The sequence below is a fragment of the Nomascus leucogenys genome, chromosome 3 (assembly GCF_006542625.1).
Source record: "Nomascus leucogenys isolate Asia chromosome 3, Asia_NLE_v1, whole genome shotgun sequence".
In the NCBI taxonomy this organism is placed as follows: domain Eukaryota; kingdom Metazoa; phylum Chordata; class Mammalia; order Primates; family Hylobatidae; genus Nomascus; species Nomascus leucogenys.
The window spans coordinates 8,707,169-8,724,639 of NC_044383.1; the positions used below are offsets into that span (position 1 = coordinate 8,707,169).

General features: G+C 45.6%; 1 protein-coding gene across 1 annotated transcript in view; it reads right to left on the reverse strand.

Annotated features, from left to right (window-relative positions):
* Nucleotides 1-14,462, reverse strand: part of ABRAXAS2 (abraxas 2, BRISC complex subunit) — a 33,741-nt gene extending 19,279 nt beyond the window's left edge. The window contains exons 1-3 of the mRNA XM_003277772.2: nucleotides 14,352-14,462; nucleotides 8,644-8,734; nucleotides 1,243-1,279 (exon numbers count right to left, since the gene is read on the reverse strand). Coding sequence (XP_003277820.2) covers nucleotides 1,243-1,279; nucleotides 8,644-8,734; nucleotides 14,352-14,450 — 227 coding nt within the window. The 5' untranslated portion in view covers nucleotides 14,451-14,462. The remainder of the gene's footprint in view (nucleotides 1-1,242; nucleotides 1,280-8,643; nucleotides 8,735-14,351) is intronic.
* Nucleotides 14,463-17,471: the final 3,009 nt, after the last annotated feature.

The window sequence follows — 17,471 nt, forward strand, 5'->3', positions numbered from 1 at the left end:
AATCTAAGAGGCGAGGTTCTCAGCAACTGATGGCTTCATTTATAGGTAGCCATCTTGCATGGTGACAATTCTCTGAAGTAATCAATAGGTGGGGGTGGATGTGTGAGGGTGAATATGACACAAGTCCCCAGGGATTTTTGGGTGCAAGGGGGCTAGGTGTTTGGGCCAGCTGACAGTGGGAGAGTGGTCAGGGTGAAAACTGCAGGGAAGAGCAGGATAAGGCAAGCAGAAAGGGCTGGCTAGTGTTACGGAAGAAAGTGCTGATCAAGAACGCTGATTGTATTCATGTGGGCAGTGCTAGAAGGAAAGTATTGGCCTGGCTTTTGGAAAGCGGTAAGAAGTTGGGTCTTGGGGAGTTTTATGAAACACAGAGTTGAAATCATGATCCCAGCCATTCGGTGGAAGGGTTTGGGGCGGAGAAAGAAGGCATAGGCCTGGTGATGGTTTGGGGGGAAGTCCAGTGAGTAAGAGACCCTGGACTTTCTCTTCCTTACTTTTTTCCCTCCAGGTGTCTCTCTGTTGTATGCTTTCTCCTTTCCGAACGTTTCTCCCCTCATTTCTTTTTCGTTCTGTCCTTTAGTTGGTCATAATATGGCATTGGTGTATACAGTAGTCCCCCTCTTGTCTGCGGTTTCACTTTCCACAGTTTCAGTTACCCTTGGTCAATCTCTCAAATATGTTTGAGAGTGAGTGGACACATTCACATAACTTCAATCATCTCTTACTGTGTCTCATTCATAAGTGAAACTTCATGATAGGTATGTACATATAGGAAAACCACAGTACATATAGATAGGGTTCAGTACTAGCCATGATTTCTGGAGTCTTGCCACATATCGCCCGAAGATAAGCAAGGACTACTGTATGCACTTCAACAAACACAAAAAGAACGTTTTATGCTCCTTTTTCTTACATTTTTAAAGTTGAACACTAAACATTTTTTATTCCTCGTTAAGAACATCCATTGAATTATTTTATGTTGATTAACTTTGTTCTCTGTAATTGAAGAGCCCTTGATAGGTTGAGAGGAAATACTTCCACTCTAAATCACTAAGCCCACAATTGACACTCTCCCCTTCCCTTTTCCTAACCTAACACAGTGCCGTGTACATAGCACTCAATAAATACATGGATTTGGGTACCCTCATAACTTTATAGCCACAATCAGCTACAGGCCAAAATTCACTAGTTTTTTATCAATCAATCCTTTTAATAAGGACTAAAAGCTTACACGTGGCTTACCTAAAAAGTTTTGAACAAGGCTGATGGTTATGGATTTCTGTAATTAGAAAGAGGAAATACATCTTAGTTAATCATGTAAGACACAGGCAACTATAAAATAGCTCAGGATTTTTTTTATAAAACCAAAATCTCTGACAACAAAGACAGCTTTTTCCTCTGCCAAACAGTTGCTACGTGTACACCAGTCTGAACACTCACCCTCAGTGACACACTCTCAGAATAAAGGAGACTATAGAATGAAAGTTCTATTTCTATCTGTCCATGTATGATAAGCACACATCTGAAAGACATTATTCAGGAATACGCAGCTATTGTGTGCCTTATTCAATCTTATCTATTTAAAAAAGCATCACAGGAAAAAGCAACCACTGACTGGAAGCATTTAATCAAGTGGGATAAAAGCTGTGAGGACAGGTGGGGCGCGGTGGCTCACGCCTGTAATCCCAGCACTTTGGGAAGCTGAGGTGGACGGATCACTAGGTCAGGAGTTCAAGACCAGTCTGGCCAACATGGTGAAACCCCGTCTCTACTAAAAATACAAAAATTAGCTCGGCCTGGTTGCGGGCACCTGTAATCCCAGCTACTCGGGAGGCTAAGGCAGGAGAATCACTTGAACCCAGGAGGCTGAGGCTGCAGTCAGCAGAGATCGCGCCACTGCGCTCCAGCCTGGGCAACAGAGCGAAACTCTGTCTCATATTTAAAAAAAAAAAAAGCTGCAAGGACAGCCTGGGGACAGAGGGCCTTAACCACCCTCACCCTACCATTAATAATGAGTAATAATTCATGACAACTTGGGCCAGGTGTTTTGAAGAGGAAGGAACTCTGGAAGTCTATTAACCCTTTCAAAGATGGCCAGTACCGAGGGAAACAATCATTACAGGGTAGATCGTAACAGCTTCTGAAAAGTTGCTGTGATTAAGCAGAGTGAACAACAATTTCTTTGAGCTCATCTGGGGGCATAAGGTCTGGGTTTCTCTATAAGACCATGAAACTAATTGACCATTCAGTTATATTAATCACATTCTCCTAGAGAGCAGCTCATCACCCGTTGTTTAAAAAACCACAGCCTCAGAGTTCCAGGCTGTAATTTTAACTCAATTAAAAGGAAACCACAGGCTGGGTGCAGTGGCTCACGCCTGTAGTCCCAGCACTTTGGGAGGCTGAGGTGGGCGGATCATGAGGTCAGGAGATCGAGGCCATCCTGGCTAACACGGTGAAACCTTGTCTCCACCAAAAATACAAAAAATTAGCCAGGCGTGTTGGTAGGCGCCTGTAGTCCCAGCTACTCGGGAGGCTGAGGCAAAAGAATGGCGTGAACCTGGGAGGTGGAGCTTGCAGTGAACCGAGATCGCGCCACTGCACTCCAGCCTGGGCAACAGTGCGAGACTCCATCTCAACAAAAAAAAAAAAAAAAAAAAAAAAAAAAAAAGGAACCATAGCCTTCAAGGACATGGGACTAGGCCCAGCAGCTTCTGTACTTGTGTTAATGTTGCCAAAATGAAGTATTTCCACAGGAAAGGAAAGTTCATTTGCCTAGCTATGCAGTAAGATAAACCTCACCTTGGTTGGTCTGAAGGTAGAGTTATCTCGATTGATCGTTTACGGTTACAGACTGAACCCTTGTTCTACTCTTTCCCCCTTCTCACTACTGCACTTGACTAGTCTTATAAAAATAAATTAAAGCTGGGCATGGTGGTGCACGCCTGTAATCTCAGCACTTTGGGAGGCCGAAGTGGGCGGATCACGAGGTCAGGAGTTTGAGACCAGCCTGGCTAACATGGTGAAACCCCATCTCTAAAAATACAAAAATTAGCTCGGCGTGGTGGCACACGCCTGTAATCCCAGCTACTCAGGAGGCTGAGGCAGGAGAACTGCCTGAACCCAGGAAGCAGAGGTTGCAGTGAGCCAAGATCATGTCACTACACTCCAGCCTGAATGACAGAGCAAGACTCTGTCTCAAAAATATAAATAAATAAATAAATAAAGGCCAGGTGCAGTAGCTCACACCTGTAATCCCAGCACGTCAGGAGGCCGAGGTGGGTGGATCACCTCAGGTTAGGGGTTCAAGACCAGCCTGGCCAATATGGTGAAAACCTGTCTCTACAAAAATATAAAAATGAGTCAGGCATGATGGTGGGTACCTGTAATTCCAGCTACTTGGGAGGCTGAGGTGTGGGAGAATCACTTGAACCCAGGAGGCGGAGGTTGCAGTAAGCCGAGATTGCACCATTGCACTCTAGCCTGGGCAACAGAGTGAGACTCGGTCTCAAAAACAAAAACAAAAAAAAGTCCAAATAAAACCTCACCTAATAATATTTCCTTCTTTTTATCACTAAAAATGATAGAGGCCGAGTGTGGTGGCTCATGCCTGTAATCCCAGCACTTTAGGAGGCCGAGGAGGTTGGATCACCTGAGGTCAGGAGTTTGAGACCAGCCTGACCAAAAGGTGAAACCCCGTCTCTACTAAAAATACAAAATTAGCCGGGCATGGTGGCGCATGCCTGTAATCCCAGCTACTTGGGAGACTGAGGCAGGAGAATCGCTTGCAACCGGGAGGCAGAGGTTGCAGTGAGCCAAGATTGAGCCATTGCACTCCAGCCTGGGCAACAAAAGCGAAACTCTATCTCAAAATACATAAATAAATAAAAATGATAAAGTATAACATCATAAGTTATCCCAGAGATACTATTAGTAATTAGGATACAGAATATTTGTAGCAAAAATATTACCTAGAGTTCAGGGAAAAGAAAAACTCATCTTCTACTTTAAAGAACTGTCATTTAATGAAATTCCTGGAGTAAGTTCTGAACTCTGAATGCGCACTGTTACCAAAGCAGTTTCTTTCAAATTTACAAACTGCATTAGAAGCACGCTAAAGACATTCTATAGATATTGTGTGGTACTTTTTGAAGGAAGTTAAAGCTTTCTAAGATGTTTTACAATACTAAGCACTCATGGAAAAACAGGGTGATGATCTCAAACACGAAAAAGCTGCAGATCGAAATGAAGTTGGAGGACACCTTAACCAACAGGTAAACCTCTGGAAGCAGGAAGGGGCTGGGAAACCTCACCTGGAATTTCCAGAGTTTATTGTGCCTCAACAACACAGTAGACACCTGCTCATGTACATATCGCCTCTCAGCACACATTTCCTTACAAATCCCTGCTGTGTGGTACCATTGTTCTTGTTTCTCTTTCTGTTGGGTGAGTTGAACATTTCTTCTCCTTCCTCCTTTCATTCTTTCCAATAATCGTGACTGCATCACCTCATTAACTAAGGACACTTCTGTTGCTGCCTTCTCCCTGCCACTCCTAGAACTAAGGGTGGACAGCTCTGCTTCAAGTGAGTTAGCACAGCTTTTTCAATTCATACATATTCAAAACAAGATGCAGACATTTCATGTTCAAAATGTGATATTCTTTTTTGTTGTTGCTGAGACGGAGTCTTGCTTTGTCACCCAGGCTGGAGTGCAGTGGCACGATCTCGACTCACTGCAACCTCCGCCTCCCACGTTCAAGCGATTCTCATACTTCAGCCTCCCGAGTAGCTGGGATTACAGGCGTGCATCACCTCGCCTGGCTAATTTTGTACTCTTAGTAGAGATGGGGTTTCACCATGTTGGCCAGGCTGGTCTCGAACTCCTGACCTCATGTGATCCGCCTGCCTTGGCCTCCCAAAGTGCTGGGATTACAGGCATGAGCCACCACGCCCGGCCCAAAATGTGATATTCTATATTGAGTCTTCCTTATTGCAAAGAGTAATGGAAAGGTGTCTGTGCATGGAGTCAGACATTTTCAACAAATAATAAATTTGGTCAATTTATTGTATTTAAAACATTGTTATTCTGGAGGGTAAGCTATGCCAGAAAATCTCTTTATACAACTGATAGTGAATACTACTCAGTGCACTTTTCCTAATGTTTGACTTTTCAACCCAGGTTTTCCAGAGTTCCCAGTTTATGCTTTCAAATGTGTATTTATTTATTTATTTTTGAGACAAGGTCTTGCTGTATCACCCAGGCTGGAGTGCAGTGGCATGATCACAGTTCACTGTAGCCTCAATCTCCTGGGCTCAAGTGATCCTCCCACCACAGCCTCCCAAGTAGCTGAGACTACAGGTGTGTGCCACCATGCCTAGCTAATTTTTGTATTTTGTAGAGATAGGGCCTCGCTGTATTGTCCAAGCTGGTCCTGAACTCCTGGCCTCAAGCAATCCTCCTACCACGGCCTCTGAAAGCGTTACAGGTGTGAGCCACCTCACTCAGCTATATTTATTTTTAAAAGAAAAATGTTACAATGGCAACAACACATTTAAGATAATACTAGTAAACATTTTGTCCATGAGATCCATAATCGTTTCAATGAACTGAACATCACTAATAAGTTAAAGATTGTACAGCAAAAGATAGTTGTCATGGCCCTGTACTAACCGGGACTCCCCACTGATTGTTACTTCTCCATATCTACAAAACCATGAAAACAGGTATTTACTGCAAGAGGCAGACGGTTTATGAATCAAAGAATCAGTACTTTATGTTATATAGAATTTTAATTATTTGGGCTGGGTGTGGTGGCTTACGCCTGTAATCCCAGCACTTTGGGAGGCCAAGGTGGGCGGATCACCCAAGGTCAGGAGTTCGAGACCAGCCTGACCAACAAGGAGAAACCCCGTCTCCTAAAAATACAAAATTAGCTGGTCATGGTGGCGCATGCCTGTAATCCCAGCTACTCGGGAGGCTGAGGCAGGAGAATCACTTGAACCTGGGAAGCGTAGGTTGCGGTGAGCCAAGATTGTGCACCATTGCATTCCAGCCTGGGCAACAAAAGCGAAACTCTGTCTCAAACAAAACAAAACAAAACAAAATTAATTATGTTATTACTATATTTCTTTTTTTTGAGATGGAGTCTTGCTCTGTCGCCCAGGCTGGAGTGCAGTGGCACAATCTCTGCTCACTGCAAGCTCCGCCTCCCAGGTTCACGCCATTCTCCTGCCTCAGCCTCCTGAGTAGCTGGGATTATAGACACGAGTCACCATACCCAGCTAATTTTTTGTATCTTTTAGTAGAGATGGGGTTTCTCCATGTTGGTCAGGCTGGTCTTGAACTCCCAACCTCGGGCGATCTGCCCACCTCGGCCTCCCAAAGTGCAGGGATTCCAGGCCTGAGCCACCACACCCAGCTAGCCGACAGTATTTCAAACCACAAACCACTCATCTCCACATATTCTGTATTTTAGTCATATGAACATGCCAGATTCGCCTATGTGTTTTATGCAGACCTTGTTCTGTGCTCCCCTGAATGTACTGCCCATTAAGTTTACCTCCTGACACACATCTTTACTGATTTCCCCACTAGCAGTTTTCCTCTCGACTTTGGGCAGTTCGGGGATTTTCTTTGTTACTTTCTTATAGCATTCTTCTCACACTGTCTGGTATTTCTTCCTACCTGTCTAATCCTCCCTGCAGCTCTAGAAGGCAGGGATGATTCTGGGTATTTCCTTCACTGCCCAGCACACGCCTCACATATGAAAGTTCTTCAATAGGGCCGGGCGCGGTGGCTCACGCTTGTAATCCCAGCACTTTGGGAGGCCGAGGCGGGCGGATCACCAGGTCAGGAGATCGAGACCACGGTGAAACCCCGTCTCTTCTAAAAATACAAAAAATTAGCCGGGTGTGGTGGCGGGTGCCTGTAATCCCAGCTACTCGGAGAGGCTGAGGCAGGAGAATGGCGTGAACCCGGGAGGCAGAGCTTGCAGTGAGCCGAGATTGCGCCACTGCACTCCAGCCTGGGCGACAGAGCGAGACTCCATCCCAAAAAAAAAAAAAAAAAAAAAGAAAGTTCTTCAATAAATGTTTGTCGCATTGCCAGGCGCGGTGGTTCACGCCTGTAATCCCTTTGGGATTACACTTTGGGAGGCTGAGGCGGGCGGATCACGAGGTCAGGAGATCGAGACCGTCCTGGCTAACACAGGGAAACCCCGTCTCTACTAAAAATACAAAAAAATTAGCCGGGCGTGGTTGCAGGCACCTGTAGTCCTAGTTACTTCAGAGGCTGAGACAGGAGAATGGCTTGAACCCAGGAGGCGGAGCTTGCAGTGAGCCGAGATCGCGCCACTGCACTCCAGCCTGGGCGACAGAACAAGACTCGTCTCAAAAAAAAAATGTTTGCCGCATAAATAAATGAAAAGTTCCTTGCTTTGTTCAGAGTATTAGGATATGCAGTTTGGTGATCTGCCTGAAGTATACCTGAAAGGACTATGACCTCTATTTATCAAAAGGAGACTGATCCAAAGAGAGTGGGCGCCTCTACATCTATAAAGCCTCCTTCATCTTCCCCAGATAGCTCCTCCGAAGTGGGTATTTGGCTTATCCCTCAGAAGGTTGTATAGGTTTAGTAAATATCCCATGTAAACAAATGTAAATATCCTTGCTGGATCCCTTTAGGACGGACCAGCACAATACATGAATTCGTTATAGTATGAGGTGATATTGGCAATGGGAGAGTCTGATTTGCAAACTTGAGGTTCATGGTGGTTTTGAAGAGACTATCAATCAAGTGGTCACACAGCAATTCAATGAAAGTCACCCCCATTGGTGGGTAAGGAATACTTACAGAAGACTCATACTTATAGCTAGACATTCTGTTTTCTGACTTTATACTGACATAAAAACATTTTATATCATTTATTAGTGCAAATAATTTTAGTTTCTTTCTTTCTTTTTGAGACAAGATCTTGGCTCACTGCAACCTCTGCCTCCCGGGTTCAAGCGATTCTCCTGCCTCAGCATCCTGAGTAACTGGGATTACAGGCATCCGCCACCATGCCCGGCTAATTTTTGTATTTTTAGTAGAGACGGGGTTTCACCATGGGGGCCAGGCTGGTCTCGAACTCCTGACCTCAGGTGATCCACCTGCCTCAGCCTCCCAAAGTGCTGGGATTACAGGCATGAGCCACCATGGCCGGCCTTATTTTCGTTTTTTTTCTACATACTCTTTGAATTCTTTTTTTTTGAAACGGAGTCTTGCTCTGTCCCCCAGGCTGGAGTGCAGTGGCATGATCTCGGCTCACTGCAACCTCTGCCTCCCAGGTTCACGCCATTCTCCTGCCTCAGCCTCCTGAGTAGCTGGGACTACAGGCGCCCACCACCATGCCCAGCTAATTTTTTTGTATTTTTAGTAGAGACAGGGTTTCACCGTGTTAGCCAGGATGGTCTCGATCTTCTGACCTCGTGATCTGCCCGCCTCGGCCTCCCAAAGTGCTGGGATTACAGGCGTGAGCCACCGCGCCCGGCATACTCTTTGAATTATTTAGGATAAAATCAGTTAAGGGCAAAATAACAAAACGAACATTAAGTAAATATACAAAAAAGATATTTCTAAGGTCATTGAGAAATTTACTTACCAATTACTTGTAGAAATTCTGTGTTGCTGATTTGTGAGTCACTGATGCTAAACGTTTCCTCTTGTCTTACCTCCCCCAGTAAAAATCCTTCCTAAAAGTAATTAGAGAAAATAGTTGCAGACTAAAAATAAAAATGACTTTTACTGAAATTAAGAGGAATTGAGGACATATAAATTTATAATTTTCACAATAATCCAAACAAGCTTCCCACGTAAACCACTATTCTATAAACCAACAAACAGACTAAAGCAATCTCAGGTATATCTATTAATTGGATTGTTCCAAAAAAGGATCACAAGATAAAATATTATTTTAATCCCTTCAACTCTTCCCTGTTTTTGGAAGAGTGAATTTCATCACCTAAATCTTTTTTTTTTTTTTTTGAGACGGAGTCTTGCTCTGTCACCCAGGCTGGAGTGCAGTGGCGCGATCTCGGCTCACTGCAAGCTCCGCCTCCCGGGTTCACGCCATTCTCCTGCCTCAGCCTCTCCGAGTAGCTGGGACTACAGGCGCCCGCCACCACGCCTGGCTAATTTTTGAAATATTTTTTAGCAGAGACGGGGTTTCACCGTGGTCTCGATCTCCTGACCTCGTGATCCGCCCGCCTCGGCCTCCCAAAGTGCTGGGATTACAAGCGTGAGCCACCGCGCCCGGCATCATCACCTAAATCTTAAGTATCATAACCAATGTCAAAAAAACTCAGGAAGTAGAAATATTTCAAAGTTGTTTTCTTGAAATCACATACAATTTATTTCGTTGTTGTAAAAACATCGCTGATGATGAAAAGATAAAGTTAACACAATGACAACTAAATGCTTTTATACAGGCTGGCATAGAAAATTAGGATTTTAGCAAAATAATTAAATTTTCTGCTGGGCGCAGTGGCTCACGCTTGTAATCCCAGCACTTTGGGAGGCCGAGGCGGGCAGATCACGAGGTCAGGAGATCGAGACCACGGTGAAACCTCGTCTCTACTAAAAAATACAAAAAATTAGCCGGGCGTGGTGGCGGGTGCCTGTAGTCCCAGCTACTCGGAGAGGCTGAGGCAGGAGAATGGCGTGAACCCGGGAGGCGGAGCTTGCAGTGAGCCGAGATCGCGCCACTGCACTCCAGCCTGGGCGACAGAGTGAGACTCCGTCTCAAAAAATAAATAAATAAATAAATAAAAAATAAAAAATAAAATAAAATAAATAAATTTCCTATCATCCACATGAACCTTTTTCTTCTTTTTTTTTTTTTTTGAGATGGAGTCTTGTTCTGTCACCCAGGCTGGAGTGCAGTGGTGTGATCTCTGCTCAGTGCAAGCTCCGCCTTCCAGGTTCATGCCATTCTCCTGTCTCAGCCTCCTGAGTAGCTGGGACTACAGGTGCCCGCCACCACGCCTGGTTAATTTTTTGTTTTTGTATTTTAGTAGAGACGGGGTTTCACCATGTTAGCCAGGATGGTCTTGATCTCCTGACCTCGTGATCCGCCTGCCTGGGCCTCCCAAAGTGCTGGGATTACAGGCGTGAGCTACCGCACCCAGCCGAACCTTTTTCTTTAATAAATGCAGAGGTTAACTTATTTACACTTTTGGACGGCATTTACCACCACAGTTTATTGTAGATTACTTGGCTTATTACCTACTCTTTGTGTACTTGCTGCCACGTTCTGCACAAGCACAGCTGGGAGAAGACATACTCTAAATCCTAAAGTAACTTTCCTATACAGAGGGTTGAACTGAGAAGCTGTCCTGGAATCTCTCTCCCCAGACATCACATGGCTTACTCCTTTCCTTCATTCAGGTCTTTACTCAAATGGCACCTTATCAGAGAGGCCTTGCCTGACCAACTTAATGGAAATAGCATCTGCCAGGCACTCTGCCCCCTTTACCTTACGTTCTCTTTCTTTTTAGTCTTCTCACTATCCATCATGTTACATATTTATAAATAAATATATTTATTACCCCTTGCCAGGATGTAAACTCCACGAGAGCAGGGACTGTGTGCTTGTTCACTGCTCTCTCTCAGCACCCAGCACAATGCCTAACACTTACTAGGTGCCTCACTAACACTGGTTGAATAAATTTGTTGAAACGATGCCCTTGTACGATATATCCTTCTATTCTAAGTCGATCCTTCAAATCAATTAATGAAGTTTCGAGTTTAAAAACATTTCCAGTTTAAAGTGAGAATCTATGGGAGTGCGGAAAGACAGACACTTTACAGCCTAGTTTTTGTATTTGATTTGAGGACGGGGAGTGTCCTAAAATACCAAATCATCACAGAGCATTTCTTAAACTTAGGAAATATATAGGCTGGGCACGGTGGCTCTTGCTTGTAATCCCAGCACTTTCGGAGGCCGAGGTGGGTGGACTGCCTGAGGTCAGGAGTTTGAGACCAGCCTGGCCAACATGGAGAAACCCCGTCTCTACTAAAAATACAAAAACTAGCCAGGTGTGGTGGTGCGTACCTGTAATCCCAGCTACTAGAGCGGCTGAGGCAGAAGAATCGCTTGAACCCAGGAGACGGAGGTTGCAGTGAGCCGAGATTGTGCCACTGCACTCAAGCCTGGGTGACAGAGCAAGACTCCGTCTCAAAAAAAAAAAAAAAAAAAAAAAGAAATATATATATTCCCTTTTAAAAAAAAAACTCTGAGATCCAAAGGAGTGTCCATGACTACTAATTTGAGAAACACTGCCTAAATAAGCTTGTTTTACCCTATGAAAATCTTCCAGTTATGAATTCTCACCCCAAAAGCAGTTTTGTCTTGTCACAAGCGAAAGACAAAACAAAACAAATACCCACTTTCAAAAAATCAAAGTGAAAAAATAATTTCATATTCACACAGAACTTTAGACCTTAAGAACACAGCTAAGGCCGGGCGCAGTGGCTCACGCTTGTAATCCCAGCACTTTGGGAGGTCGAGGTGGGCGGATCACGAGGTCAGGAGATCGAGACCATCCTGGCTAACACGGTGAAACCCCGTCTCTACTAAAAATACAAAAAATTAGCCGGGCGCGATGGCGGGTGCCTGTAGTCGCAGCTACTCGGGAGGCTGAGGCAGGAGAATGGCGTGAACCCAGGAGGTGGAGCTTGCAGTGAGCTGAGATAGCGCCACTGCAGTCCGGCCTGGGCGAAAGAGCAAGACTCCGTCTCAAAAAAAAAAAAAAAAAGAGATCATAGCTAGATTCCTAATATTCTACAGTATTGGGTTGCTGGATTTAGCAAAACAGATACAAGACACACAATAAAATTTTAATTTCAGATAACAAATAATTCTTTTGTAAGTTTTGAGATATACTATAAATTGCTATTTATCTAAAATTCAAATTAACTGAGTGTGCTGTATTTCATCTGGTAACCCTACAACAGTCTTCCATTTGTGGAATAACGATATAACTCAACAGTGACATCAAGACATTCTAGGTCAGATGCGGTGGGTCACACCTGTAATCTCAACATTTTAAGACGCCAAAAACGGAAGATCACTTAAGGCCAGGAGTTTGAGATCAGCCTGGGCCACCTGGCAAGACCTTGTGTGTAATTTTTTTTTTTTTAAGGGCATTCTAAAGCGAAGTACAAGAGGAATGTTTATACATCTACTGGTCTGGATTATCTGATCCACTGTTACTTTATAGTAGGAGTTGGCAAACTATGGCATGGGGACTAATTCCAGCCTAATGCTTATTACTGTATGGCCTGTAAGCTAAAAATGGTTTCTATGTTTTTATTTCATTTTATTATTATTATTTTTGTTGCCCAGGTTGGAGTACAATGGCGCAATCTCGACTCACCACAACCTCTGCCTCCCAGGTTCAAGTGATTTTCCTGCCTCAGCCTCCCTAGTAGCTGGGATTACAGGCATGCGCCACCACGCCTGGCTAATTTTATATTTTCAGTAGAGACGGGGTTTCTCCTTGTTGGTCAGGCTGGTCTTGAACTCCTGACCTCAGGTGATCTGCCCGCCTCAGCCTCCCAAAGTGCTGGGATTACAGGCATGAGCTACCGTGTCCAACTAATAACAGTCACTTGAATTTTTTATTGTCTATAGATGCTTTCTCCCAATAATAGCAGAGTTGAATATTTGCTATTGTGACCATATGGCTTACAAAGTTTACTATCTGGCCCTGTACAAAAAAGTATGCTAGCCCCAGGTCTACAGATGAGTGGTTTTAAATTAATTTCTTGACTGGACAAAATAAATATGTACTACAAAAGTAAATTGTTGGTTCTTCAACCTTAAAATTGAAATTACTGTCAAGGATTCCACATCTATAATTGTGGCAAAGTTAATACAAACAGCCATGGTCATATAAAACACAGTTGCAAACTATTGGCATTGGTGAAAATTTCTATGAAGTCTAGCACCACGCCTTGCAGAGTAGATATTAAGGGATATCTCTTGAATTAATTTTTTTCAACACGTAGCTGCTTGTTCTTACAGTAATCTTGCCATATACATAAACTGTGATATTAGTAGGCACTCAAGAAATAGAGTAAAGGACCCATTTTTAGTAGTCCATGGACACTAGGGGTATCACAAACCCTTACATATGGAACTATATTACATTATTAAATAGCTAGTTGTAGTATCCTGGGCCATAGTCTTCAAAGCTGCCTCTGGAAAAACCCATGATGTACATATTCCTATTCCTATCATTAAGTTCTACCATTCACACTGAAGAGATGAAAGGTACAATAACTTAATTGCATTCAATTTACTAATGCAATCACCTCCCTGTAAAATCAGTTTTTATTAATGGAAGCTAAGATTGCTGACATCAAACCAAATGCAGTTCCTCCTTCTGCAGTGTACCGTTTTGCTTTGTAATGACAACCAAAAACCCCACACATAGGTTTAATGAGTTTGAATCATTCACTATTAACATCACTTAAAATAATCCCTCAATTTGGTGGCGAAATTATATACCTCCTTTAAGAGAGAAGTGATTTAGTTTCACAAAGCATTTCCAATCAGAGGCCAATGACGTTAAAAGAAAATTTGTAAAATAAAGACACTGAAACAGACAGGATCTGCTCCTCCTGTGGGCTCCACAGCCTATGCATTTCCCATCACTCAGTAGTGGGCCTGTCACTTCCCTATTTCACTGTGACTAGTGAAAGAACTAGTCACAAAGAACTAAACACGCAACTTCAAGGAAATACAAAATAGACCCTGCACCGAACGCTCCTGTTTACATTCTCCATTTTGCATCAGGGCAAAGAAAACACACAACCGTGTCTAACAAGTATCAATAGTGACAGCCACGGTTTCACTCGTAGCACCCCCACGACAACCTGTGAGACCGGCGGGCGGGGCTGAGTACCTCGCTTCCTGGACTAAAAGCTCGGCCTCTAGATTCCTTCCCGACCCCGTGCGCCCCTCTTAAGTCTAGAAGCCCGACTTTCAGGGAGGGGCAGGCGCTCGGTTTCCACCGAGCGACTCCTGACACTGCAGGAGGCCAGGTGGGACAGCTGCACGGGAGACGGCTGTGCCAGGACGGCCGAGCGGCTGAGCGCGCGAAGCCAGGGGGCCTGTCCCAGGGGCAAAGGAGCCCCCAGAGGCAAGAGCTCACCGGGGGCGGGAGCCGCCCGGGTCACCAGCTCCTCCGGCCGGCTCTGGTGCCCAAGGGGCGAGCCGCATGAGGTCCCGGCTTGGCCGCGAGCGCCGGCCTGAGACAGAGGCTGAAAGCCCCCAGCGGGCGCGGCAGGGGGCCCGGCACCTACGTGGTCCGCGTTGCTGTTGGCGCTGTGGAAACACACAGCACTGAAGGTGTAGCCCGAAATGGACGCCGCCATGATGGAAATCTCCAGCTCCCCCATCATGCCCCGCGGAGGGTACACGGCCTTCCGGAAGGCCCGACCCCTTGGCATCATGGGAAGTGGAGACCGGGCCGCGGCCGAGGGCCCTGAGCTCTCAGTCTCGAAGGCTGAGGAACGCCGGTTTTCGCGATCGGAAGGACCCCGGCACCCTGTCCTCCGCAGTGGTGTCGCTCTCGACACGCCTCAGACAGCCGTTGATAGTTCCGCAAACAGTTCTTTCCCTTTGCAAGTGAAACCTTAATATTAAAAGAACATTCTAGCCGGGCGCAGTGGCTCACGCCTGTAATCCCAGCACTTTGGGGGGCCGAGGCGGGCAGATCACCTGAGGTCAGGGGTTCGAGACCAGCCTGACCAACATGGAGAAACCCTGTCTATATTGAAAATACAAAAATTAGCCGGGCGTGGTGGCACATGCCTGTAATCCCAGCTACTCGGGAGGCTGAGGGAGGAGAATGGCTTGAACCCGGGAGGCGGAGGTTGCAGTGAGTCGAGATCGTGCCATTGCACTCCAGCCTGGGCAACAAGAGCGAAGCTTCGTCTCAAAAAAAAAAAAAAAAAAAAAAAAAAAAAGGCCAACATTTAGGCTTTGCGCGGTGGCTCACGCCTGTAATCCCAGCACTTTGGGAGGCCGAGGTGGGCGGATCACGAGGTCAGGAGTTTGAGACCATCCTGGCTAACACGGTGAAACCCCGTCTCTACTAAAAATACAAAAAATTAGCTGGGCGTAGTGGCGGGCACCTGTAGTCCCAGCTACTCGGGAGGCTGAGGCAGGAGAATGGCGTGAACCGGGAGGCGGAGCTTGCAGTGAACCGAGATCGTGCCACTGCACTCCAGCCTGGGTGACAGAGCGAGACTACGTCTCAAAAACAAAACAAAACAAAACAAAAAGCCAACATTTAAGGCCGGGCGCGGTGGCTCATGCCTGTAATTCCAGCACTTTGGGAGGGGGGACGTGTGTGGGGGGGGTGTTAAGCTGAGGTCAGGAGCGTCCTGCACGTTCGTGTGAAGAGACCACCAAACAGGCTTTGTGTGAGCAACAAGACTGTTTATTTCAACTGGACGCAGGCGGGCTGAGTCCGAAAAGAGAGTCAGCAAGGGAGATAGGGGTGGGGCTGATTTATAGGACTTGGGTAGGTAGTGGAAAATCACAGTCAAAGGAGGTTGTTCTCTGGTGGGAAGGGGCGGGGGTTACAAGGTGCTCAGTAGGGGAGCTTCTGAGCCAGGAGAAGGAATTTCACAAGGTAATGTCATCAGTTAAGGCAGGAACCGGCCATTTTCACTTCTTTTGTGATTTTTCAGTTACTTAAGGCCATCTGGATGTATACGTGCAGGTCACAGGGGATATGATGCCTTAGCTTGGGCTCAGAGGCCTGACAAGGAGTTCAAGACCAGCCTGGCCGACATGGTGAGACCCTGCCCACTCCCCCCGCCCATCTCTATTGAAAATACAAGAACTAGCGGGGCATTCTGGTGCATGCCTGTAATCTCAGCTGCTCAGGAGGCTGAGGCATGAGAATTGCTTGAACCCGGGAGACAGAGATTGCAGTGAGCCGAGATTGTGCCGCTGCACTCTGCCTCTGTCTCAAAGAAAAAAAAAAGGAAAAGAAAAAAGGCAACATTTACCAAGCTCAAGGATGAAAGGATGGAGGTAATTCAGGCAAATAAACAGTTTGGTATAGTAGTGACATAATGTGATAACAGATAACACAACCACTTTGGCTGCAGAGTTGAGACTGTAGCATCTTGGGGTGGGAGGGAAGTGAAACGGTGGTTCAAGGCACCATCAACTCTCTCTCTCAGAATTTTGTATCCTCTTACTCAGGGAGTCCGAACTGGTGGCAGTTTTGCCCCCCAAAATGGCATGTGGCAATGTTTGGAAACATTATCAGATATCATAATTTGGTGTCAGGTGCCACTGGCATCTGGTGGGTGGGTAGAGGCCAGAGAAGTGGCTAAATGTCTCACAGTGCACAACAACAGGCCCACAATGAAGAATTATCATCAGTGGTGACAAGACTGAGAAACCCAGTGTTCCTGCTTCAGCTTTTAATCCCCTCCTTACCAAATCTATGCTCAACATAGCAAAATGGTCGACATTTAAATGTAAGAATTAAACCATGTTGCTTCTTGGCCAAACACCAAGTCTTGCCAAGACCTGGCCCCTATTACCTGTCTGACTTTATTACTTGCTACTGCCCCATTTATTTACCGAGCTTCAGCTACATTAGTCTTCTTTCTGCTTCCTAGACGTCCCTAGCTCATTCCACTTTAGGGCCTTTGTGCTTGCTGTTTTCTTTGCCTGGGATGCTCTTCTCCCAGGCAGCTGCATGGTTTACTGTTTCTGCCCTAGATGATTTGATGTGCCACCGAGACCTCCTGCCCGCCTTGCAGGATTGATGGATTGCTGCAGGTCAGCTCTCTCCTATAAGTATATCTAGTTGAAGAGATCTTCATTGCCTAAGGCCAGTCCTCCCTTTGTGGGCATCCAGCATTCAATGCCTGGTCGAGGTAGATGAATAAAGGGGAGGGCCAGGAGGGATTTGCCGAAGTTCTGTTGTAGTGGTACCTCAGTCCGACTACTTCATTCAGCCAATCCTGCTTCTTTTTCTTCTCCAACAGATGATGATTCTCAGAATACTCCCTAATCAACTTCCTCCCTGTTCATCTCAGTGTCACACTTTGCTCCCTAGGAACAAAACCTATGACAACCTCTTTTAGGTTTTCACTCAGTGCTGCCACCCCCTCAGAGAGTCCTTCCCTGGTTCCCTATCAAGGATTGCAACCTTCACCCCATGTTCTCAATAGCACTTCCCTGTTTACTTTTCCCTTTACCACCTGTCATCTAGCAGCATCTCTGTGTTATTCATCTTTCCTGTCCATTGTCTTTCCCCCTCTCCGAGCATGTTCTGAACTTCAGGAAGACAGGGATTCTTTTTTTTAAATTTTTGTTTTTAGATATAGGGTCTTGCTCTGTCACCCAATAGCGCACTGCACCTCAAACTCCTAGACTCCAGTGATCGTCCT